Below are 19521 nucleotides of genomic sequence, written 5' to 3' on the forward strand. Positions count from 1 at the left end.
GCGTATCTATATGGAGAATTGGATGCTGACATATAGATGAAAGTCCCAGAAAGACTTAAGTTGCCTGAAACAACTAACAAACCACGAAGTATGCTCTCAATCAAATTAAGGCGATCATTGTATGGGCTAAAACAATCTGGACAAATGTGGTATAATCGTCTCAATGAGTATTTGATCAAAGAAGGGTATATCAACAATGTCATTTGCCCTTGTGTGTTCATTAAGAAATCCAACTCTGGATTTGCTATAGTGGCAGTATATGTCGATGATATGAACCTAGTTGGAACTCCTGAAGAGCTCAATAAAACTGCTGAATATCTGAAAAGCGAATTTGAAATGAAAGACCTTGGGAAAACAAATTTTTTGTCTCGGCCTGCAAATCGAGCATTGTGCTAGTAGAATTTTGGTCTACCAATCAACTTACATTGAAAAAATCCTGAAATGATTTGGCATGGACAAGGCTTATCCACTCAGCACGCCAATGGTCGTTCGTTCTTTGGACATTAAGAAAGATCAATTCCGTCCAAAAGAAGATGATGAACTGGTCCTTGGTCCAGAAGTACCATATTTGAGTGCAATAGGTGCTTTATTATATTTAGCATAATGTACTAAACCAGATATAGCTTTTTCAGTTAACTTGTTAGCAAGTTATAGCTTTGCTCCAACAATTCGTCATTGGAATGGTGTTAAAGATGTATTGTGATACCTTCGTGGGACAACAGACATGGATTTCTTCTACTCAAAGAACTCCACAAATGACCAGGTCCTTGTTGAATATGCAGATGCTGGTTTTCTCTCTAATCCGTATAAAGCCCGCTCACAAACTGGTTATGTGTTCAAGAATGGAGATACATCAATCTCATAGCGCTTAACAAAGCAAACATTAGTTGCTACATCTTCAAATCATTCAGAAATACTTGTTTTACATGAAGCAAGTCGTGAATGTTTTTGGTTAAGATCAATGATCCATCATATCCGGAATTCATGTGGTCTAACTTCAAAGACATACACTCCAACTGTCATTCATGAAGATAATGCAGCCTGTGTTGCCCAAATGAAGAAAGGATTCATCAAGGGCAATAAGACTAAACACATATCTCCCAAGTTTTTCAATGCACATGAGCTCCAGAAGGCTAAAGTTATTGAAGTCAGACAAATCAGTTCTAATGAAAATTTGGCAGATTTGTTCACCAAATCTCTACCAAAATGCACGTTTCAGAAGTTAGTTCAAAGTATCGGATTACGTCAACTTACCAAACAGCTAAATTTGAAGAATGCGGAATCAGGGGAGATATATATCAAGGGGAGCATCCATGATACATGCATGTTATACTCTTTTTCCTTCGATTAGGATTTTTCCCACTGGGTTTTTCCTATCAAGGTTTTAACGAGGCAACATAAGCATACTTAACACTATATCAACAATCCAGGTAAAGTTATACTCTTTTTCCTTCGCTATGGTTTTTTCCCATTGGGTTTTTCCCAGCAAGGTTTTAATAAGGCAACTGATGTTGATATGTGGGCATCCAAGGGGGAGTGTTGAAAATGCTAGTGGGTAATGAATGCCCACAGTAATATTGAAATCCTTGGCAGATGAATGTAGACTTTGGAAACAAAAAGATCATATTTTCAAAGTTGAGGGTTGTAAATTTCAAAATGTAGTAATACGAGTTGCTCTATAAATAGAGCACTCGACTGCATCAAAACATACAGAAAGAAAGAAAGATCAATAACATCATCTCTTCCTCCATCTTTTATTTGTTATCCTCTTGTGCTATCGTTTCAGGGTGACATTTTACACCTGCTTCGCTCCATTCACTAAAAAGGTTATCCCTCTAACTTTTACATATTTATAACATGTAGAAAATTAAAATGGATAAGCAGGTGAGTAGAAAGTAAAAAAAAGTGGTAGAAAGTAAAAAAAAGTGTGCAGATTTCAGTCGTGAAACTCAGTTCTCTACAAGCGGAAGGGATAAGCTATGCTTGAATGGATCAATTGGGCTTCTTGACAAAAGAAGGCCATTTGCCTCAAGTATTTGGTTGTCCTCACATGAGTTCAATGCTCGTACTTTCATTGCATCTTAAAGGAAACGCAACTTTTTTAACCTTCATTAAAGTACTTTTTGATTTAAGTGGCTTTCACAGGTTTCCAATTTTCAGGTGTGCATAGCAAATGAAACAACAAAAATTTCATTAGTGATGAGAACTCTTGGAACCAATTCAAGCGCAAGGATCTGTTCACAACTAGATCTGAAATGCTTTGAAAACAAATAAGAACTGAATTACGACTACAATACTCTTTAACCGAGTATCAAGGATCTCTACGCCTCGTGGTGGTGTACCGTATATACCCCAGGTAGGACAATGGTTTGGAAGAGGTTAAGGGATTGAACAGAAAAAATCAAACAGCTTTACCAGAATTCTCTTAATGAATGTGTAGTTGCAGAAGCTACTCTCCTCCTTTACAATCCGGATACCATTCGAGAGGCAATAACCAATTGTTTAGAACTCTTCAACGTTGTAACATAAATGTATTCCCTTTCTTATTTCAACGTAACAATTTCACTGTTAAAAAAAAAAATTGACCTGATAATGCACCTCAATACCGTAAGCTACTGCAACCGGGGCTGGAGCTGGAGGAGAGAGAGAGAGAGAGAGAGAGATCTAATTGTTTGGTCAAAACTTTTTCACTTGAACGGGTGCCCCTTGCTTTGTTCCAGATTCAAGCATTGCCTCTAGAACGGCAACATCTCTGGCACCTTCCAAAAAGGACATGCGAGGCTCAGCTTCGTAGCTAGTCCCCTTCTGCAACAATGCAAATACCATAAGAAAATGGGGATGAACAGAAAACACACACACCCCAGAGTAGTAAAACGGAAACAACTAAACATGTAAATGCAAAGGTCACTTGGAACATGCTAAAAGTTAAAACTAAATAGCATGACGATTGACATCTGAATTTACCTTTAGAGTGGCCTGTGTTATGTCATTAAAGAAAGCTCTGAATTCTTCATCCACTCCACTAAATTGGTAGAAGGAGCTTGTGCTTTGTCCATCAGAACCATAAAATAAAACCTATAAAAGTACGATGAGCGATCAAGAGCTGGCCAATTTATTACAAGTTAATTTCGATGAAATTCGAGTCTTGATGGAAAAAAGGAAAGAATCCGATTCTGACATCCAACGTCACACAATTAAGTACACTGCAGGATGAATTTCAACATACCACGTAGCCATGCTGTCCATCTTGGTTCCCACGCTCAATTTGCAGCGTCCCCTTCAAGCCAGAAAATCGCCAAACTATCTGATGGTATAGAGCACCATGAGAAAAAAAGGTTATGCAGATGAAAACTATGAAGTGAAATTAAGTTTTGCCACATGCCTTTGGCGACCTTGAGGAGACCACCATCACAAAAACCCCTGAACATCCATTCTCCAGTTGACTAAAGAAACAAAATCCAGTGGTCACATGTGGACTTGTTGCTGCAAGAATATATAAAAAAAAGGTCGTACCCAGTGCACAAGGCTCCCGCTTTACGCAGGGTCTGGGAGAGGTGAATGTCGGCTAGCCTTACCCCCATTTTATGGAGAGGCTGCTCCCAAGTCTCGAACCCGAGACCTACCGCTCATGGGCGAAGGCACTTGCCATTGCACCAAGTGAGAGGAAAAAAAAAACAGATTCTGTAAATTAACTATATCCAATAATAACTTACAAGAGAGAGGAAATGCTATCTGGTGCCGGCAAGGTCTTGTCAACATGAGAGGTTGTAGCTGACACAGATACTAACTCACATCCAGCAAGCTGTTGAAGGGAACAGGACAAATTGAGATACTTGTCGTAAGATGAATTTACTCAACCATGCTTTATGCATTTATAAATGATAACCTGAAGTCTGAACTAATCAGGCCAACTCTAAAACCGATTGCCTACAGGCCCAGTGAACCACCTAACTGTTTCACAATATATACGCATCTACCGAGAACTCCCCAATTCCATGACAGTCCCATAAAGTAGTCACTTACTGTCACCAGATTCTAGATTCATTATTTGGTCTTTCTTCAGCATAAGTACATCTATAATGTCAAATTCAGCAGATAAAACTTCAACATTCATAACTTGGATAAGCAGCAGAGAGCACATTAAGAGAAACAGCACGTGTTCACAGAAACCAAAACCATACTTTACTGTCACTAAATACTTGAAAAATGTGACATTACCATCCTCAGTCCTGCGATGAAATGTACTCCCATATCCAGAATGAAACCTCCCTGCCATAAAGGAGATAATCTTGTTGAGAAAGAAAAGCAAAGTAGTACGGGAATCATGAAAGGAATCTCCGGAAATCTTGCTTATGGTAATTTCTAATGAATGAGGGAGAAGTTGAAAGAAATCACTTACAGCAAAATCACGCCTCCAGGAGCTTGAGAAGTAAGGGTTCGAACTGTTCATTGATCCTTCAACAATAACTTGGATGCTCATCACATCTCCAACTTCAGTCATTAGTTTCCTTCCCTGTGAAGCGACAATGAGGATATTTCAAGTCGAAAAAGTAAAAATAATTCAGCAATATTAATGCAGTGGAAACAGAGTACCTCAACAAAAGCAGGTTCAAATCTATAATTTTCTGCAACAGCCCAAATTGGTTTGTCAGGGGCATTATCAACAATTGACTTATAACTTGACAGCGCAGTTTCCAATTCGCTTGTAGCTGCATTATCAGATCAGTAACTTAGAAATTTGAATTTTTGGATTGAACAATCATATATCCTCTCATATTTTGTCTACCATTATATCTAATCCTGATATAGAAGCACTGGTGTGGTGTGAATTAGAGGTGATGGTCAAATAAGAAAGATAATGGAGGAAAACTGAATAGGAAGCACAGAAGCTTGAGGGAAAAAGAAATTCTTAAATTTGTTTTGGACACACAATCTGACGATCATTTTGTTTCTTATGTTCTTGCGTATAGCACACCCCCTATGTGCTCGAAAGCTAGTTAATATCATGAAAAGTTTTGTGTGCAAGAGAAACCATAAGTTGCATGCTATCTCAAGATGCTTACAAATTAACTTCAACCTTGGTGCAGATCCAGTAGACAATAAAATGATTAAATGTAAAAACAATGAAAGAAATAGCCAGAATCTTCAATTCTATATGTCATACAAATATACAAAATATAAAGGCAACAAATAACACAATAAATTCAACCGAAACTGCATCCTACTTACAAGCTGCCGCAGGTTTCTCTTCAAGTCCACCAAGTCAGCCAAACAATAGTGAGCAGATACAGCACACACCCAAATAGAAAAATTTAGTCCATACCATTGCATCATAATATTTAGACATTCAATCAAATAGAAAAAAATGCACCTCCCCGGCAGTTGATGGCGGGTGAAGATGGCCTCTCAAATCCTCACACAACTTAACAATTACGTCGAAAATTAAAACTAACCTTGAAGCACATGCTTCCCTGCCTTGAGCATCCTCAGTGAGAAATCAACCTGCAACATCAGTTATTAAAATTAACAAACTTGTAGTCAATCCAACAGTCCAGCTACATGAAGCATTCCTATAATACTAGTCATCCAATAAAGATCCTCACACATTCAAATTACCAACAAATTAGAATTTAAACCAGAAAGCTTTAAATTTTATAAAAATAAAAAAACCCACAATTTATTCTTTTTTAAAGAAGCTTGAGTTTTACCTGAGCTTGGCCAGCTAAAACAACTGCAACACCAAGAATCGAACTATCTGCAATAATTTCTTCAAGGCCCTTATCACCCCATTTGCATTCTACTCCTGGAAAATGCTTCCGAGCAATCTCAACCGCAGATCTAGCAGATTCCTACAACAAACAAAACCCACCAAAAAATTTGGAAAAAGATCAAAACTTTAATTGTTTGTAAATAAAAAGATTAAAGCTTTTGGAAAATTGAAGTACCTCCGTGCGGCTCCAAATGGCTTTGAGAACGAGGAGGTTGGAGATCTCAGAGAGCCGTGGAATGTATTGGGTCTTCACGAAGGTTCCAGCTCCAAGAATGGCAATCTGGGGTCCCATTTTTCAGAACCCAAATGCAGTAAGTTGTCTGCTTTTCTTGCAAATCTAGCAAATGGGATTTTGATCCTGCAAGTTTGGATTGGAATGGATCTTTGCTTGATTTCCCAATTTCAACTGTTAAATTTGGGTTGGGAATTCAGTGAAGATGGTGACTGAGAGTGAGAGCGGTGCATAGTGTTTAATTAAGACAATTACCATAAATACCATATAATTAATTAGAGAATAATTATCATAATTTTAAAATTATTATTTTGCACTTCGATAACAGTTTTTTATAATCAAAGGGTTGTGCAATTCACATTTTGCCATGCAAGGAAATTTCCCTTTTGGCATTATTACACCCCATTCTTGGGAAAAAGTATGTCGAGTCATTTGATAATAATAACTTACAGAAAATGGGTATCCATATTCTTATTTTATTGTTATAAGACATCACGTGATAGTGTACTCGTGTCATATAAATCATTCTCTAATCCAGTAAGGTGATATCACATCGTGAGTTGCTTCTTCAGTAGATTTCAATGGAAAAGCGCTACTCGTATTGTATCAACTGTAAATGACAAGTATCAATAATATCAAATTATGAGAAATTTGAATTTAAATACAAAAGTGAAGTTGTTGGAACACACTATTTTAATTAATTTAATACACAAGTTTGCCACAACATAAATGTCATTAATAATTAATGTCTTATCAATATTAAGTTGCCAAACATATCATTTGATTATAAGATTTTATCAAATATAACTGTCATTAATAATTAATGTCATATCGATATTAAGTAGCCTGACATGTCATGTGATTATACGGTTTTATCAAATACATTCTCTCGTATTGTGAATATACATTTGTCCGCTACTGTCCAAATTTTCGCTAACTATTTATTTAATGACTGAAGGGGTTCATTACATATTAGCTTCCTAAACTTTTGGGTTTGTGTCACTTTGGCACCTAAATTCTTTATTCATCCCAAATTGATCGGTAAATTTTTGCTTGTGTTAACCTCCACCCTCAGGTCTTCCTAGCATGCTAGATATCAAGATGACGAGAGAAATTTGAATCCCGGGAATATCTTCCCTCTTTCATGATTGGTCACATGAGAAGAGAGAGAGAGATAAAGCGATATACGCGGGTACAAGTTCTCCCCAAGCTAGGAAGATCTATATGCACATTCATGAATCATCATAATTCAGCTTCAAAGGTGCCTTTTCAATTATTAACTTTTAATTACATATAAACTGAAACAATCAGTAACGTCATGATTCTCAGACACAGTTTGCAGTTAGAAATGAACTAGAAGATGTTGAAATATAAAACAAGTTCCTAGCAGAACGGCCGAAAGACGAATGTGGGACTATGCAAGTCGATGAAATTATCTTCAGCAGCTTCCAATGACTTCAGAAATATGGCGTCTCTTGGTTCCTCACTCACTCTGCTTTGTGTAGCGTACTCCAATGCCATCTCATAGTCCACCTGCGAAAATTTGCACACATGATTAGGCCATGCTATTCAATATTGGCATATCTACTTGGCTACATAAACGTCTACATCCACCTCCGTCCCAGTTCTTAAGTTTGTTGATTCTCACGTTGTTTTGGTCTGTCGAACCAGATGTTTTCATAATGACTTTTTAGTCAAAATGATCTTTGAGATTGGCATAACTCTTCACTTTGGTTCATAAGATTTGAAATCTATGAAAGTAGTTCATGAGTTTATCCACTATTAATTAAATATTTTGTTAAATAAGGACCACAAAAATACATTCAATTTAAAAATAATGGGCCAAAGAGATTTGACAAAAATTGAGGATCATTTGGTCATTTTTTATCCTTAATTAATGACTTTTCACAAAATGATCAAAATGATTGATGGTGGACGAACTTAAGAACCACTTCTATTGATTTTAAATCTCAGATACTAAAGTGAGAAGTTATATCTAGAAACGATTAGCAAAGGAAGCTCATGCAAGGTATGACACTTCATATATAGCGTTTTCCAATTCATGAAGTTCATTTTCTTGTAAAGCTGGAAAATGCAAATTCATTAAGGTCTCAAAACCATCGTCGTGATTTTTTATCAGCAAGGACAAGGACTCAAAACCATTAAAGTGGTGAGTAGCTCATCAGTTTGTGTTAGTGATTGTATGAAAAAGAAGAATTATTTCTTCAAGTTTTGTGTGTTAACCAGGCATCCAAAAGATTGTGTTAAATTATTGCTTGTTAATCGGGTTTCTTGTTCGTCGATTTTTCTCTTGATTTCTCATTTGGATAATTAAGCTTGCAATTATTATGGAAATTTCTTGATTTATTTCAGCAAATTTATAAAGGAAAGACTTCGCACATAAACTTAACAAACAAAAAAGTGTGCCTTTCACCATAAGTTTTGTGTGTTAACAAAAAAAATTGTGTGAAATTATGAGTCATGTTACCATAACCAATGCCTATAACAGAATAACAAGTAGATAATATCTAAAACGTGAAGTAGCATAGCGGTAGCACAATAATAAGAATACAATGTAAAGTTAGTTCATCATCACCACCACCACCACCACCACCACCACCTACCACATTCCAGACGAGCAGTTTTATCATGATCCAGTTGTTCACCGCGTAAGGATTTAACGTGAGATGCAGCAAACCTTGGGACCTCACTACCGTTACGACCCACACCGAGCGGCATAATTTTTGACGGACTTTGGTGCTATGGGTGTCGCCCTAGCTACAGCCGGCGTCCCATGCCTCCTGCCATCTCTGCACGTGGCTCTGCTCCCATGTCTCCTGCCAATTCTGCACCCGTTCCTCCACTGTGGACATGTCTGTTTTTCTTGTGTTTTTAGTCTAGGTCGTTTTGTTATTTTGTCTGCTTGCTTTGTCAAGAAGAATGTGCCGCTACGGTGTTTTGTAGTCTCGCTCACTACTATGGTTTTTGTGAGGGTTTTGATGCTTGGTATATCATGTCTTGCCTACCAACATATTTGTTTCAAGACTCCTCATTTTAGTGGTATGATTTGTGAGGTAATTGTATAGGGGTTTTAAATTATTTATGTTCTTGTGCTAATTTCCTCCAAATCAAGAAACTGATCACTGGAGCATATATACCCCTCTGGCACCCTTGTAATTAGTTCTTTATGGTAATGAAACTCTATTGCTTCTGTTAAAAAAAATAAATTTTCCTTGACTCGAAGAAAAAGAGTAGCATCACCACCACCAACAGCATCCAACACACTGAAACAAACACCGCAAAATTATTAAGGTTTTCTTCAATCCTAAATTTCGGCAAGTTTAAATTCATGGCCAATTCCCCATACGAGAGAGAGAGAGAGAGAGAGAGAGAGAGAGAGAGAGAGAGAGAGAGAGAGAGAGAGAGAGAGAGAGAGAGAGAGAGAGAGAGAGGGATTGATTAACCTTCTTCTTGTTCGAGAACGGTAGTCATTTGGGTCATCGGAGCGCTTCACCATATTCGAGATACCTTATGGCTTAAGCTATGGTTTCGAAATTATGAATCAATCACGACCACAATGATTGAATTAAAAACCAGGTAGGATTTTATCTATTTAGGATCTGATCGCGGTCGGTCTAGTTTTATTTGGATCAGGCCCATCATTTTATTCGATCTAGTTGTATTTAGGCTTATCATTTGGACTCGGCCCTTGACTGACCCTGTAATATTTTTATTTTTATTCTTTTGGATTCCTTTTCCAACACCCAACTCTGTCAATTTTCGTGTGTCAAAAAATCTTTTTTCTCTCTGTGGTGAGAGACCTCCTGAGTGAGTGTTTTCTCCCCTTGGTGGGAGCTTGTGGCCCGGGTTCAGTTTCTGCTGGTCTGATTGGTGTTTTTTTGCTCTGTGGTGGTTCAATTTTGCTGATTTGCTGGATGTTCTTGATAGCGACCTTTTCTGAGGTGGACGGGGATCTTCAATTCGGGTCAGGGAAGTGTCTGTTCCATCTATTCCTTATTAAATTTGGTTGGTGTGAGTGTTAATTCCTCTGTGGGTAGGTGATTCTCTTTATTTCCGTAGGGTGCTCTTGGGGGGTGGTTTGTGTAGTTTAGGGTTTCAGGTGGGCTTTCGTACAGGTGGGGAGTTATTTCCCCCTATCTGTTTTTTGGGGAATTTTGTCTGGGTTTTGGTGTCCCGATGGGGAATTTTTGTTTCCTTTGGTATTTAGCTCTCAAGGCAGGTTTGGTGAGAAACTTTAATGCTGTCTTGGCTATTAATTGGTCCTGGGTTGGTTCTGTGTACCATTTGTGGTCGTTTATTCTGTCTCAGCATTTTCTTCTTGGTGTTCAGCATTCTCAGAGAACAGGTCAACGGGTGTGTGAGTCGATATGTTACGGGATGGAGCGGCAGGTGGTTGAAGACTTGGCTGTTCAATTAGAGCTTAATATGGAATTATCTTCTATGGCGCAGGGGGTCAAACTGGTGGGAGCTGCGTTGGTTAATCGTCCTTTAAACCGGTGGGGAGTTCGGAACATTCTGAGAGCCTCTTGGAAGGATTTGGGGGAGATTGAGGTGAAATGGGTTCGTGACAATCTGTATATTATCTCTGTCCCAGATGAAAGTGTGGCTACACGTATTGTAAGTCCAGTACCCTGGGCGGTTATGAAACAGAACTTTTCAGTGTGCAGGTGGCCTGTGGAGTTAGCTCTTGAGGAAGTTCAGGTGGAATTACTACATTTCTGGGTTCAGATTCGTGGAATCCCCTTGGGTCTCACGTCTGAGCGAAATGTGAGACGGCTTGTTCGAGATGTGGGAACGTTTCTGGAGTTGGAAGATTTATCTAAAGCTCGAGGATTTGTTCGAGTTCGTGTTGTTGTTAATTCGAAGAATCCGCTTATCCCCGGATGTTGGCTCTCTAGAGGGCAGGATACGGATACGTGGGCGGAATTTAAATATGAAAGGTTGCAAGATTTTTGCTACAGATGTGGGCGAATCGGGCATGCTAATACTGAGTGTTCCTTTGAACCTCAGAAGGGTCATGCTGCGGGTTATGAGGAATGGACAAAGGCGGCTCCGGTTCGTGACGTGGTGCTTCCAACGAGAAGGGTTGCTTCAGGGGCTGGGGAACACAGGGTGGCGGGAGCAATGAGACAAACTTGACGGGTTGTCACGCAAGTGGGCAGCCAAGTTGAACCCCTTAAAGAGTCAGGGGAGGGAGTTCGAGGTGCTGGCAGACTTCTGCAAAGTGATTCTCCTCCAAGTTCGAGTAGGGAACCTAAGAAATGGCGTAGGAAGGGTAGGTCAGAAGGGGCGCAGGTTCTTTCTGTTCATTTACATCCTGTAGCAGTTGGTGGGGTCTTGGGTGATCCTGAGGAATCACCTGTGTCTTATCATAGTTGCTTCGGGGGTTGTTCTGCTGGCACGGTGGAGGAGTTGCAGGGGGAGTTATATGGGAGGAGGTTTCTAGTCCCGTGAAAAGAGGTAGTATGGAGGAGGTTGGGGAGCTAAGTCAGGTTTCGTTGAAAAAAATCAAAATAGTTACTAATCCTCAGGAGGTATGTGATGTTTTGGAGGCGGGGGTGGAGAACGAGCGGGTTGATTTGTTAGACCGTAACGAAGGGATATCTTCTATAGGCGGTGGCGGCTGACCTTTAACAGCTGCACGATCGCCATGAGTTATATCTTCTGGAACTGCCGTGGTCTTGGGTCGAACACGGTAGTTCGAGCCCTACATGGGCTTATTCGTAAATATCGGCCCTCTATGGTTTTTCTCTCGGAAACGAAAATGAAAGACCATAGGATTGATGGAGTGAGGCGCAGAATGGGTTTTAAGAAGGGATTCAATGTTCCTCTTGTTGGTAGATCGGGGGGATTAAGCATCTGGTGGGGTGAGGAATTAGAGGTTAATATTCAGCAGTCTTCTAAGCATGTCATTGATGCTTGGGTTCGTTTAGTGGAAGACGTTTCTTGGACTCGTGTGACTGGTGTCTATGGTATTGCCTATCGGAAGGAGAAAGCCTCTTTTTGGGAGTGGATGAATCATCAGTTTAGTCCATCTTCGATCCCTTGGCTTTGTGGTGGGGACTTTAATGAGTTCTTTTGGGAGTCGGAGAAGTCTGGTGGCTCGCAAGTGTTATATAATACGCCTCAATACCTGGCCACTTTCCTGAATAAAGCGGAGCTTATTGATCTTAATTTTCATGGTTCTCCATTTACTTGGCGGGGAATGCGTAATGGTGAATTGGTGGAGGAACGTCTTGATAGGGCTCTGTCAAATCAGTCCTGGCAGAAGTGCTGGCCAAATACTATGGTTATCCATGGCACTGTCATTGGATCTGACCATTGCCCTCTGATCATCCAACGGGAGCCTCAGGGAGCTTCAGGCAAAAGGCCTTTTCGGTTTCAATCTTTTTGGGTTAAGGAGGTTGAGTGTTTGAATTTGGTGGAGCAGTGTTGGGCTAAGCCTGTTGGGGGTGCTGTTATGGGCAGGTGGACGTCTAGGATAAATGACTGCCGCACTCAACTTCAGCGCTGGAGTAAAAGGAAGTTTAAAATGAGGCAGCATGACATCAAGCAGCTCACTAGTCAGTTAGGTGAGCTTCAATTGAACTGGGGAGACCATGAGGAGGAGATAAATATTAAATCGCGATTGCTTGATCAATTGCTGGCGCAGGAGGAAAGTGTGTGGAAACAGCGGTCACGCATTAAATGGCTACAGGACGGGGATGCCAATACTAAGTTCTTCCATCAGTCTACTATGCAAAGGAGAAGGCGTAATCAGGTGTTGAAGCTTAAAGCTGAGGATGGTAGATGGGAGGAGAGGCCGCAAAGAATAAAGCAATTGGTGGATGATTATTTCATTCACTTATTTACCTCTATGGGCAGCAGATCATGGGGCTCGGTGCTGGAGCATGTTCCGTCGTCTGTGTCTGCTAGTATAAATAATGATTTATTGGCCCCTATATCTGATGCTGAGATTCTTGATGCTGCGATGCGGATGGATGGCATTAAAGGCTCCGGGCCCGGATGGTTTTCCAAGTGTGTTTTATCATAATTTTTGGGAGCCTATAAAGAGGGAGGTTCATGAATTAGTTCGTCTGTTGGATTCGGAAGAGATTTATCTTGGGAATATAAATGCAACGCATATTGTGCTTATCCCGAAAGTTCCCCACCCGGAAGAGGTTTCTCAGTTTAGACCGATAAGCTTATGCAATTTCTCTTATAAGATTTTGGCCAAGGTGTTAGCTAATCGGTTAAAGCCGCTGCTGCCGCATCTTATTTCTCCCATGCCGAATGTGTTTGTTGGTGGTCGCCAAATCCAGGATAATATTGGTGTTGCCCATGAGCTCTTTCATTTCCTCAAACTGAGGAAAGCTAGGAGTAGGTTTGAGATGGGGATTAAGCTGGATATGCAAAAGGCGTATGATCGGGTGGAGTGGGATTTTCTGGATGCCGTAATGGAGAAAATGGGTTTTCATTCCAGGTGGCGCAAGCTGGTTATGGGGTGTGTGACCTCGGTTTCTTTTTCGATTCTGTTAAATGGGCACCCGGGTCGTAAGTTTGCTCTTTCACGTGGTTTACGTCAATGTGACCCGTTATCTCCTTATTTATTCCTTTTTGTGAGTGATGTTTTTTCTCGGATGATTCAAGGGGCAGTGAATCGGCAGGTTTTGGCTGGTGTTAAGATGAATTTGCAGTCCCCAGTTATTTCCCACATCTTCTTTGCTGATGATACTCTTCTTTTTTTGAAGGCCAATCGGCAAAATTGTTGTTCTTTGGTCCAGCTTATTGATGATTATTGTGCTGCTTCGGGCCAGGCGGTTAACTTTCAGAAGTCGTCTGTGTTCTTTAGTTCTAATACTCCTTCTGAGCTGACGAGGGAGTTGGGCTACATTCTCCATATGCAGGTTGTTGAAGATCCGGGTACATATCTTGGGGTTCCTGCTTTGTGGGGTAGATCAAAGAGGCAGGGTTTGGCTTTCATTAAAGGTCGGATTTTGAAGAAAATTCATGGGTGGGCGTCCAATACCCTATCTCTAGCGGGTAAGGAGGTCTTAATCAAAGCTTTCGTTCAGGCGATTCCGGCGTACCCAATGAGTGTCTTTAAATTTCCTGTGGCTGTTTGCCATGAATTAGACTCTTTAATTGCTGAGTTTTGGTGGGGTTCTGTGGGCGAACATCGTAAAACTCACTGGGTGTCTAAGCATACTATGGGCCTCTCGAAAAAGGATGGGGGCTTGGGATTCCGGAACTTTTTTTATTTCAATGATGCGTTACTTGTGAAGCAATGTTGGAGATTGATTCACAATCCGGATTCGTTATGGGCCAAGGTGCTTAAGGCCAGATATTTCCCGAATTGCTCGTTTCTTGATGCTCAGAAAGGGAGTAGGGCTTCTTGGGGTTGGAATAGTCTTTTGGTGGGCAGAGATCTCTTACTTCAAGGGGCGCACTGGCAAATTATGAACGGGAGATCTGTTCGTGTGTGGGTTGATCGTTGGTTACCTTCTCTGTCCTTGGGTCATCCTCAGCCGGGAAGGGTGTCTGTTACTAGAGATACTAGGGTTGCTTCTCTTTTGACGTATTCTCCCCGTTTGTGGAATATTGATTTTCTTCATCCGTTTATTTCAGTGGAGGAGAGGTCTGCGATTTTAGCAACCCCTCTCGGCGATGATTTGCAACCGGACCGTCTTTTTTGGCCTCACACTCGAAATGGAATGTATGCTGTGCGGTCTGGATATCATTGGGCTAGATCTTCTCGTCAGCAAGCGGTGCCTTCCCATGCGTCCTCATCATCCACGTTTCCTTCGCAGCTTTGGATGCTGATCTGGAGTTTAAAAACTCCTCCTAAAGTTAGACATTTTATGTGGAGGCTTGCCCATGGGGCCTTGGCTACGTTTGAGAAACTCTATGTGCGGAAGATGGCTTCGTCCCCTCTGTGTCCGATTTGTCAAAAGCAGGAGGAATCTCTGGAGCATATTTTCTTGTTGTGTCCTTGGGTGGAGCCCATTTGGTTTGGAGGTATGCTAAATCTCAGAATTGATAGATCTTCCATCTTATCTTGGTTGAATTGGTTTCTTTCCGTTGCTTCTCGTCGTTATGGATCAAAGGAGGAGCGATGTGAGGTTTTTTCTTATATTGCTTTTTCCTGTTGGCATATTTGGATAGCTCACTGTAATTTTTTGTTCCAGCATATTACTCTCAACCCTTATCAAATTCTTATGGCCATTCGCACTGCCCGCGGGAATTTTTTTGAAGCGAAGGGTGTTCCTGCTCTTGTGTCCTCTGATGCGTTGCCTCAGGTTGGTCAGGAAGTTAGATGGTCTCCTCCTCCCCTCCATTTCTTTAAGGTCAATGTTGATGCTAGCTGGTCTTCTTCCTCTTCGTCGGGTTTCGTTGGGGTTGTGATCAGGGCGGATGGGGGGAATTTTGTGGCTGCCAGGCGGGAGCCTATCTCTGCATCTAGTGTTGCCTCTGCCGAAGCTTTGGCTCTGGTGAAGGGTTGTGAGCTTGTTGCGGTTTTGGGACTTGGCTGTATCATTGTGGAGTCTGATTCTAAGGACTTCATCTCTGCTTTAACAGCGTAATTGGAGACGGGCAGATGGGAGGCCTTTCCGACCTTAGCTGTTGCTAAACGGTTGGGAGAGTCATTTCAGGACTGTCGCTGGACTTGGGTTCCAAGGTCAGCTAATCAAGCGGCGGATCTGTTGGCGTCGCGTACCTGTACGGAGATGTGCAATTTCTGTTGGGTCAACCGACCTCCATCTTCGTTGGTTCATGTCCTTGATAAAGACGGCTTGCCTTGTCCCCATTGATTTGTTGGTCGGTTTGGGGTGACAGTGGAACTTGGTTCTACTGTCTGTCTTTCCATCCCCTTTCCTGCTTTGGTTGATTTTTTGGTTTCTGTTGGCATTTCTGATGGCTTTCTGTGTTTCTTTGGCATCTTTGCCCTGGTTATCTTTCCCAGTTTCCAAAAAAAAAAAACTCTGTCAATTTTCTATAAAACAAAATGACACTTATATCCATATATACAATTAGTGTATGACACTCACTAGAGTGTTCAACAAGTTAATCTTTCTCACTAGTTTTTATTGATAATAGCTAAAATTTAACACCAAATTTTATAAATGTCGCATTTTATGAATTTTTTCAAAAAACAGAAAATTCACCTAAATAAACTTAAATACCCTCAACATTAAAACCAAATAAACAAACCAAAGAATTTTAATTCAGTTTGCATTATTCTTTAGGTTGTTTGGCAGGAGAGAAACTCTAGAGTGTGGAAAGGCAGGATTGGTCACCCACTTGATGTTGTTCAGCGGGTTACTACATGGTTTCAGGAATTTATGGCAGTTGTCTCTCACTCGTCGTCGCCGTGGCAACTGTTGCAACATCGGTAGAAGACTTCTAGAGAGGGTTGGGTTCAGGTGAATGTGGATGGAGCTGCAAGGTTTGAGAATAGTCTAGGAGGAGTGGGTCTAATTATTAGGGATTGGCAAGGTGCTTTAATTTGTTGCTGCTAGTGCATGGAACAAGGTAGGAATTAGGTCTGTTGCCCAGATTGAAATGATGGCAGCACTTGAAGGTATTAGTCTTGCTAGGAGAATGGGTTTTGCTTTTGTTGAATTAGAGAGTGATTCATCTCAGACAATCAACTTACTTAACTAGTTCTATGTGGAACTCACGACATTGGGTTTGATTGTAGAGGATGTTTTACTGGTTGCAGCGTCCTTACCTTCAAAATCCTTCTCTGCCGGCTTTGCACTTTGAACAACAATGCCGACGAGATCTATTCAAGCGTTGAGTTTTGGATTTTGAGTGTATTTAGGTCTATTTATGTGAGTTTTCTGCTATATTTGAAAGTTTTTTTTAAAAAATGACATTTATGAAATTAGGTGTTAAATTTTGGCTATTAATGATCAATACCCCTTTCTCACACCGATTGGCTTTTGCTGCTAATCCAGATTCCATTCCAAATTCCCAATTCATACCTTTGCCAAAAAAAAAAAAAAACCCTAATTTGGGAAAAAGAAGAAAATCCCGAAATTTGGAGAGAGGAGGAAGAAGAAGAAGCAGCCGCAGCAGCAGAGAAAGCTAGGGTTTTATTAGGTACAGTGTGATGAGAATGGATGGTGTTGATTGAGGATTGGATTTGACATTTGTTGGACATGTGTACCTAACCAGCACTTTTATAGACATTTTTTTATTAGGAAAACTAATGAAAAAAACTTGAAAACTTTGAGTTTTAGCGATAAGGGCAAAATAAATGGTAAATTGAATAGTACCATGATTGACTTTTTAGTGTAAAAATGTGGTTTTTCGTTAAAATAAACAGTACCAGGAGCTTTTCTTTAAAGTTTCCTTTTTTTTTCTTTCCAGCCAAATGATAGAGGGATGACAAACCGTTTTGTTTTCCTAGTAATATGTTGTAACTCGTACATGTGTGTGTAACATAAACGGAGGCAGATTGTTTGCCCTCCTTTTACCATACCCTTCCCATCACCTCATGTATTATGCGGTCACAGTTAAGCCACATCAATATTTTATATTGATTTTTTTACAGAGATAATAAGACAAAAAACAATAGAAATATAAAATGTTGACGTGGCTTAATAGTGACCGCACAAATAGGAGGGGATGAGAAGGGTATGATATTGGAAGGGCAAACAATCTGCCTCCAACATAAACCCTCTACCTTACAAGCATTTGGAAGTGCTTTGTGGAGATGTACTTCTTCTAAAAGCACTTTTAATTTTTTATGAGCATGACGCAACGATGAAATCAGAAATTGTCGGAAGAATAAAAAAATTATAATGAAGAAACAATATAGTATAATAAATCATTAAACATAATCAAGAAGTACAATTAATGATATTTCATTAGTTCTCAGTGGAACCTTACATCAAAATCTACGACATTGAGGCCTCACCAGAGTCATAACATGAAGCACAAACCATTTTAGAAAGCTAGTAAGAGACATCATCTTGAATACAATCCATGAGTCACTGAAACCCCGCATACGCTCAATAGAGGAATTCGATGAGCCCTTGACTCACCTTATTTTACCTTGAAAAAGAATTTCACTCATGTTAGTTATGTGGTAATTACTTGTAATGAGAGGTTTTAGTTTCAATTTTCGCCAAAAGCAACTAGAAACCACATTATTGCTAGCTCGTTATGAGGTTTAGCCCACTCACACACCCTCTTAGTGTAGATAATATCGTTTGTTAAAAAAAAAAAAGATATAGAGAAAAAAAAAGAGGGTGGGGAAAACTTAATAAGTGCTAAATAACATTAAGTTGATTTAATTTCTTTAATTGACAAAGTAAATTATCTTTGTTGTGATTAATATGGGTAATGCTAGGGATACTGAATTTGTAGACTAAATTTGCAAACTAAATGATGTGTCACCAATAAAAATGAGCACGTTTATTAGCGCTTAAGTAATAAACCAATTATTAATTTTCATATACTTTAGTTTTCAAAATTTTGTCTACAAATTTAGTATCCCTAATATTACCCTATTAATATTTTCAAAATGTCTTCATGAATTATTATAAATTTATAAACCACAAAAAAAAAAAAAAAACACTGGCCTTTAGGTATAAAATTAAGGACACAAACGCAGAATTGTCTCATTGTCCAAAATATCACACAAATAAACTTTATTTGTTTCCTTTCTATAAGGGCACCAATTATTGTGGTCATTCTTTAAACGAGTGGCACAAATATGGACAACACACACGAGCATCATATTTGTGTCTTTATTTAACACATAAAAGCCACAATTTTTTGTTATATATTATTTGTCTTCGATTATTGGCCCTCCCACACTCTCTCTCATAAGAAATTGTCCACACAAATTGTGCCAATTTGGTGGTTGTTAGATTGTCAAAAGTGAGACATATAAATAGAATGAGGATCCTCTTTGTCAAGAATCTATAAATTCTCTAATTGTATTTGTTTATCGTACATTGTGCGATCAGAATTCATTGTAAATTTTTTTATTTAAAATTGAATATAAACAATACATAATGAAAATTGGTCGCACAATGTACGATAAACGGATACGATTGAAGGATCCCCAGGATCCTCACAAAGAGAATCCAAAGAGAATCCTCATTCATAGATATGGATTGTATTTATGGCATTGAGATCCTCTCCGAATTTTTCACGGTTGCCTCAGCCCTTTCTTGTTTATTCCGTTCAGTTTCGTCTCCACTTTTTCTCTCTCTGCTCATAGCACCACCGCCATGGGTATCAGTTATGATTCATGAAGGCTCATGACTCTCTTTTTTTCTTTTTCTTTCTAACGTCTTTGTTTTTACCCTTTGATTGCAATTGACCACCGCTATGTGATTATAAATTGTCCTTTTTTCGATTTCAGTGATATGAGACCCACAGAGGAGAGATTTCCCTTGATTTATTTCTAACGCTGCATTGTTTTCCGTGATTCATTATGGCCGTTTGATTTCCGTGAACGACCAGGATTTAAGGGTTCGTCAGATCTCCAGATAGAGAT

The 19521-nt window shown here is 39.7% G+C and overlaps 1 protein-coding gene and 1 long non-coding RNA gene across 4 annotated transcripts; both read right to left on the reverse strand.

Annotated features, from left to right (window-relative positions):
* Positions 1–2387: 2387 nt before the first annotated feature.
* LOC126591240 (uncharacterized) lies at positions 2388–6311 on the reverse strand. Of its 3 annotated transcripts, none has more exons than XM_050256821.1 (12): positions 5946–6311; positions 5709–5849; positions 5454–5502; positions 5230–5247; positions 4594–4709; positions 4400–4513; positions 4219–4269; positions 3714–3802; positions 3383–3443; positions 3227–3304; positions 2965–3075; positions 2388–2805 (listed from the first exon to the last, which is right to left on the reverse strand). In XM_050256821.1, exons 1-12 carry the CDS (start codon positions 6060–6062, stop codon positions 2677–2679), a joined length of 1074 nt encoding a protein of 357 aa, XP_050112778.1. In that variant the 5' UTR covers positions 6063–6311; the 3' UTR covers positions 2388–2676. The 3 variants fall into 3 exon arrangements, with proteins under 3 accessions (XP_050112778.1, XP_050112779.1, XP_050112780.1); XM_050256822.1 differs by having other exon boundaries at positions 3227–3300; positions 3379–3443; XM_050256823.1 differs by lacking the exon at positions 5230–5247.
* Positions 6312–7250: 939 nt separating this feature from the next.
* Positions 7251–8851, reverse strand: LOC126591423 (uncharacterized). The gene is made up of 2 exons (XR_007612389.1): positions 8627–8851; positions 7251–7535 (listed from the first exon to the last, which is right to left on the reverse strand). It is a non-coding gene; the product is annotated as an uncharacterized LOC126591423 (long non-coding RNA).
* Between the last annotated feature and the right edge of the window lie 10670 nt (positions 8852–19521).

The sequence above is a fragment of the Malus sylvestris genome, chromosome 11 (assembly GCF_916048215.2).
Source record: "Malus sylvestris chromosome 11, drMalSylv7.2, whole genome shotgun sequence".
Classification (NCBI taxonomy): Eukaryota; Viridiplantae; Streptophyta; class Magnoliopsida; order Rosales; family Rosaceae; genus Malus; species Malus sylvestris.

What these genes read in the sequence shown, in the direction of transcription:
- LOC126591240 (XM_050256821.1), bottom strand. Translation starts at nt 6,062, where the DNA reads ATGGGACCCCAGATTGCCATTCTTGGAGCTGGAACCTTCGTGAAGACC. An exon ending in TTTTAGCTGGCCAAGCTCAG is followed by an intron (nt 5,503 to 5,708) that starts GTAAAACTCAAG and finishes CTGATGTTGCAG; the next exon opens with GTTGATTTCTCACTGAGGAT. An exon ending in ATGGACAGCATGGCTACGTG is followed by an intron (nt 3,076 to 3,226) that starts GTATGTTGAAAT and finishes GTACTTTTATAG; the next exon opens with GTTTTATTTTATGGTTCTGA.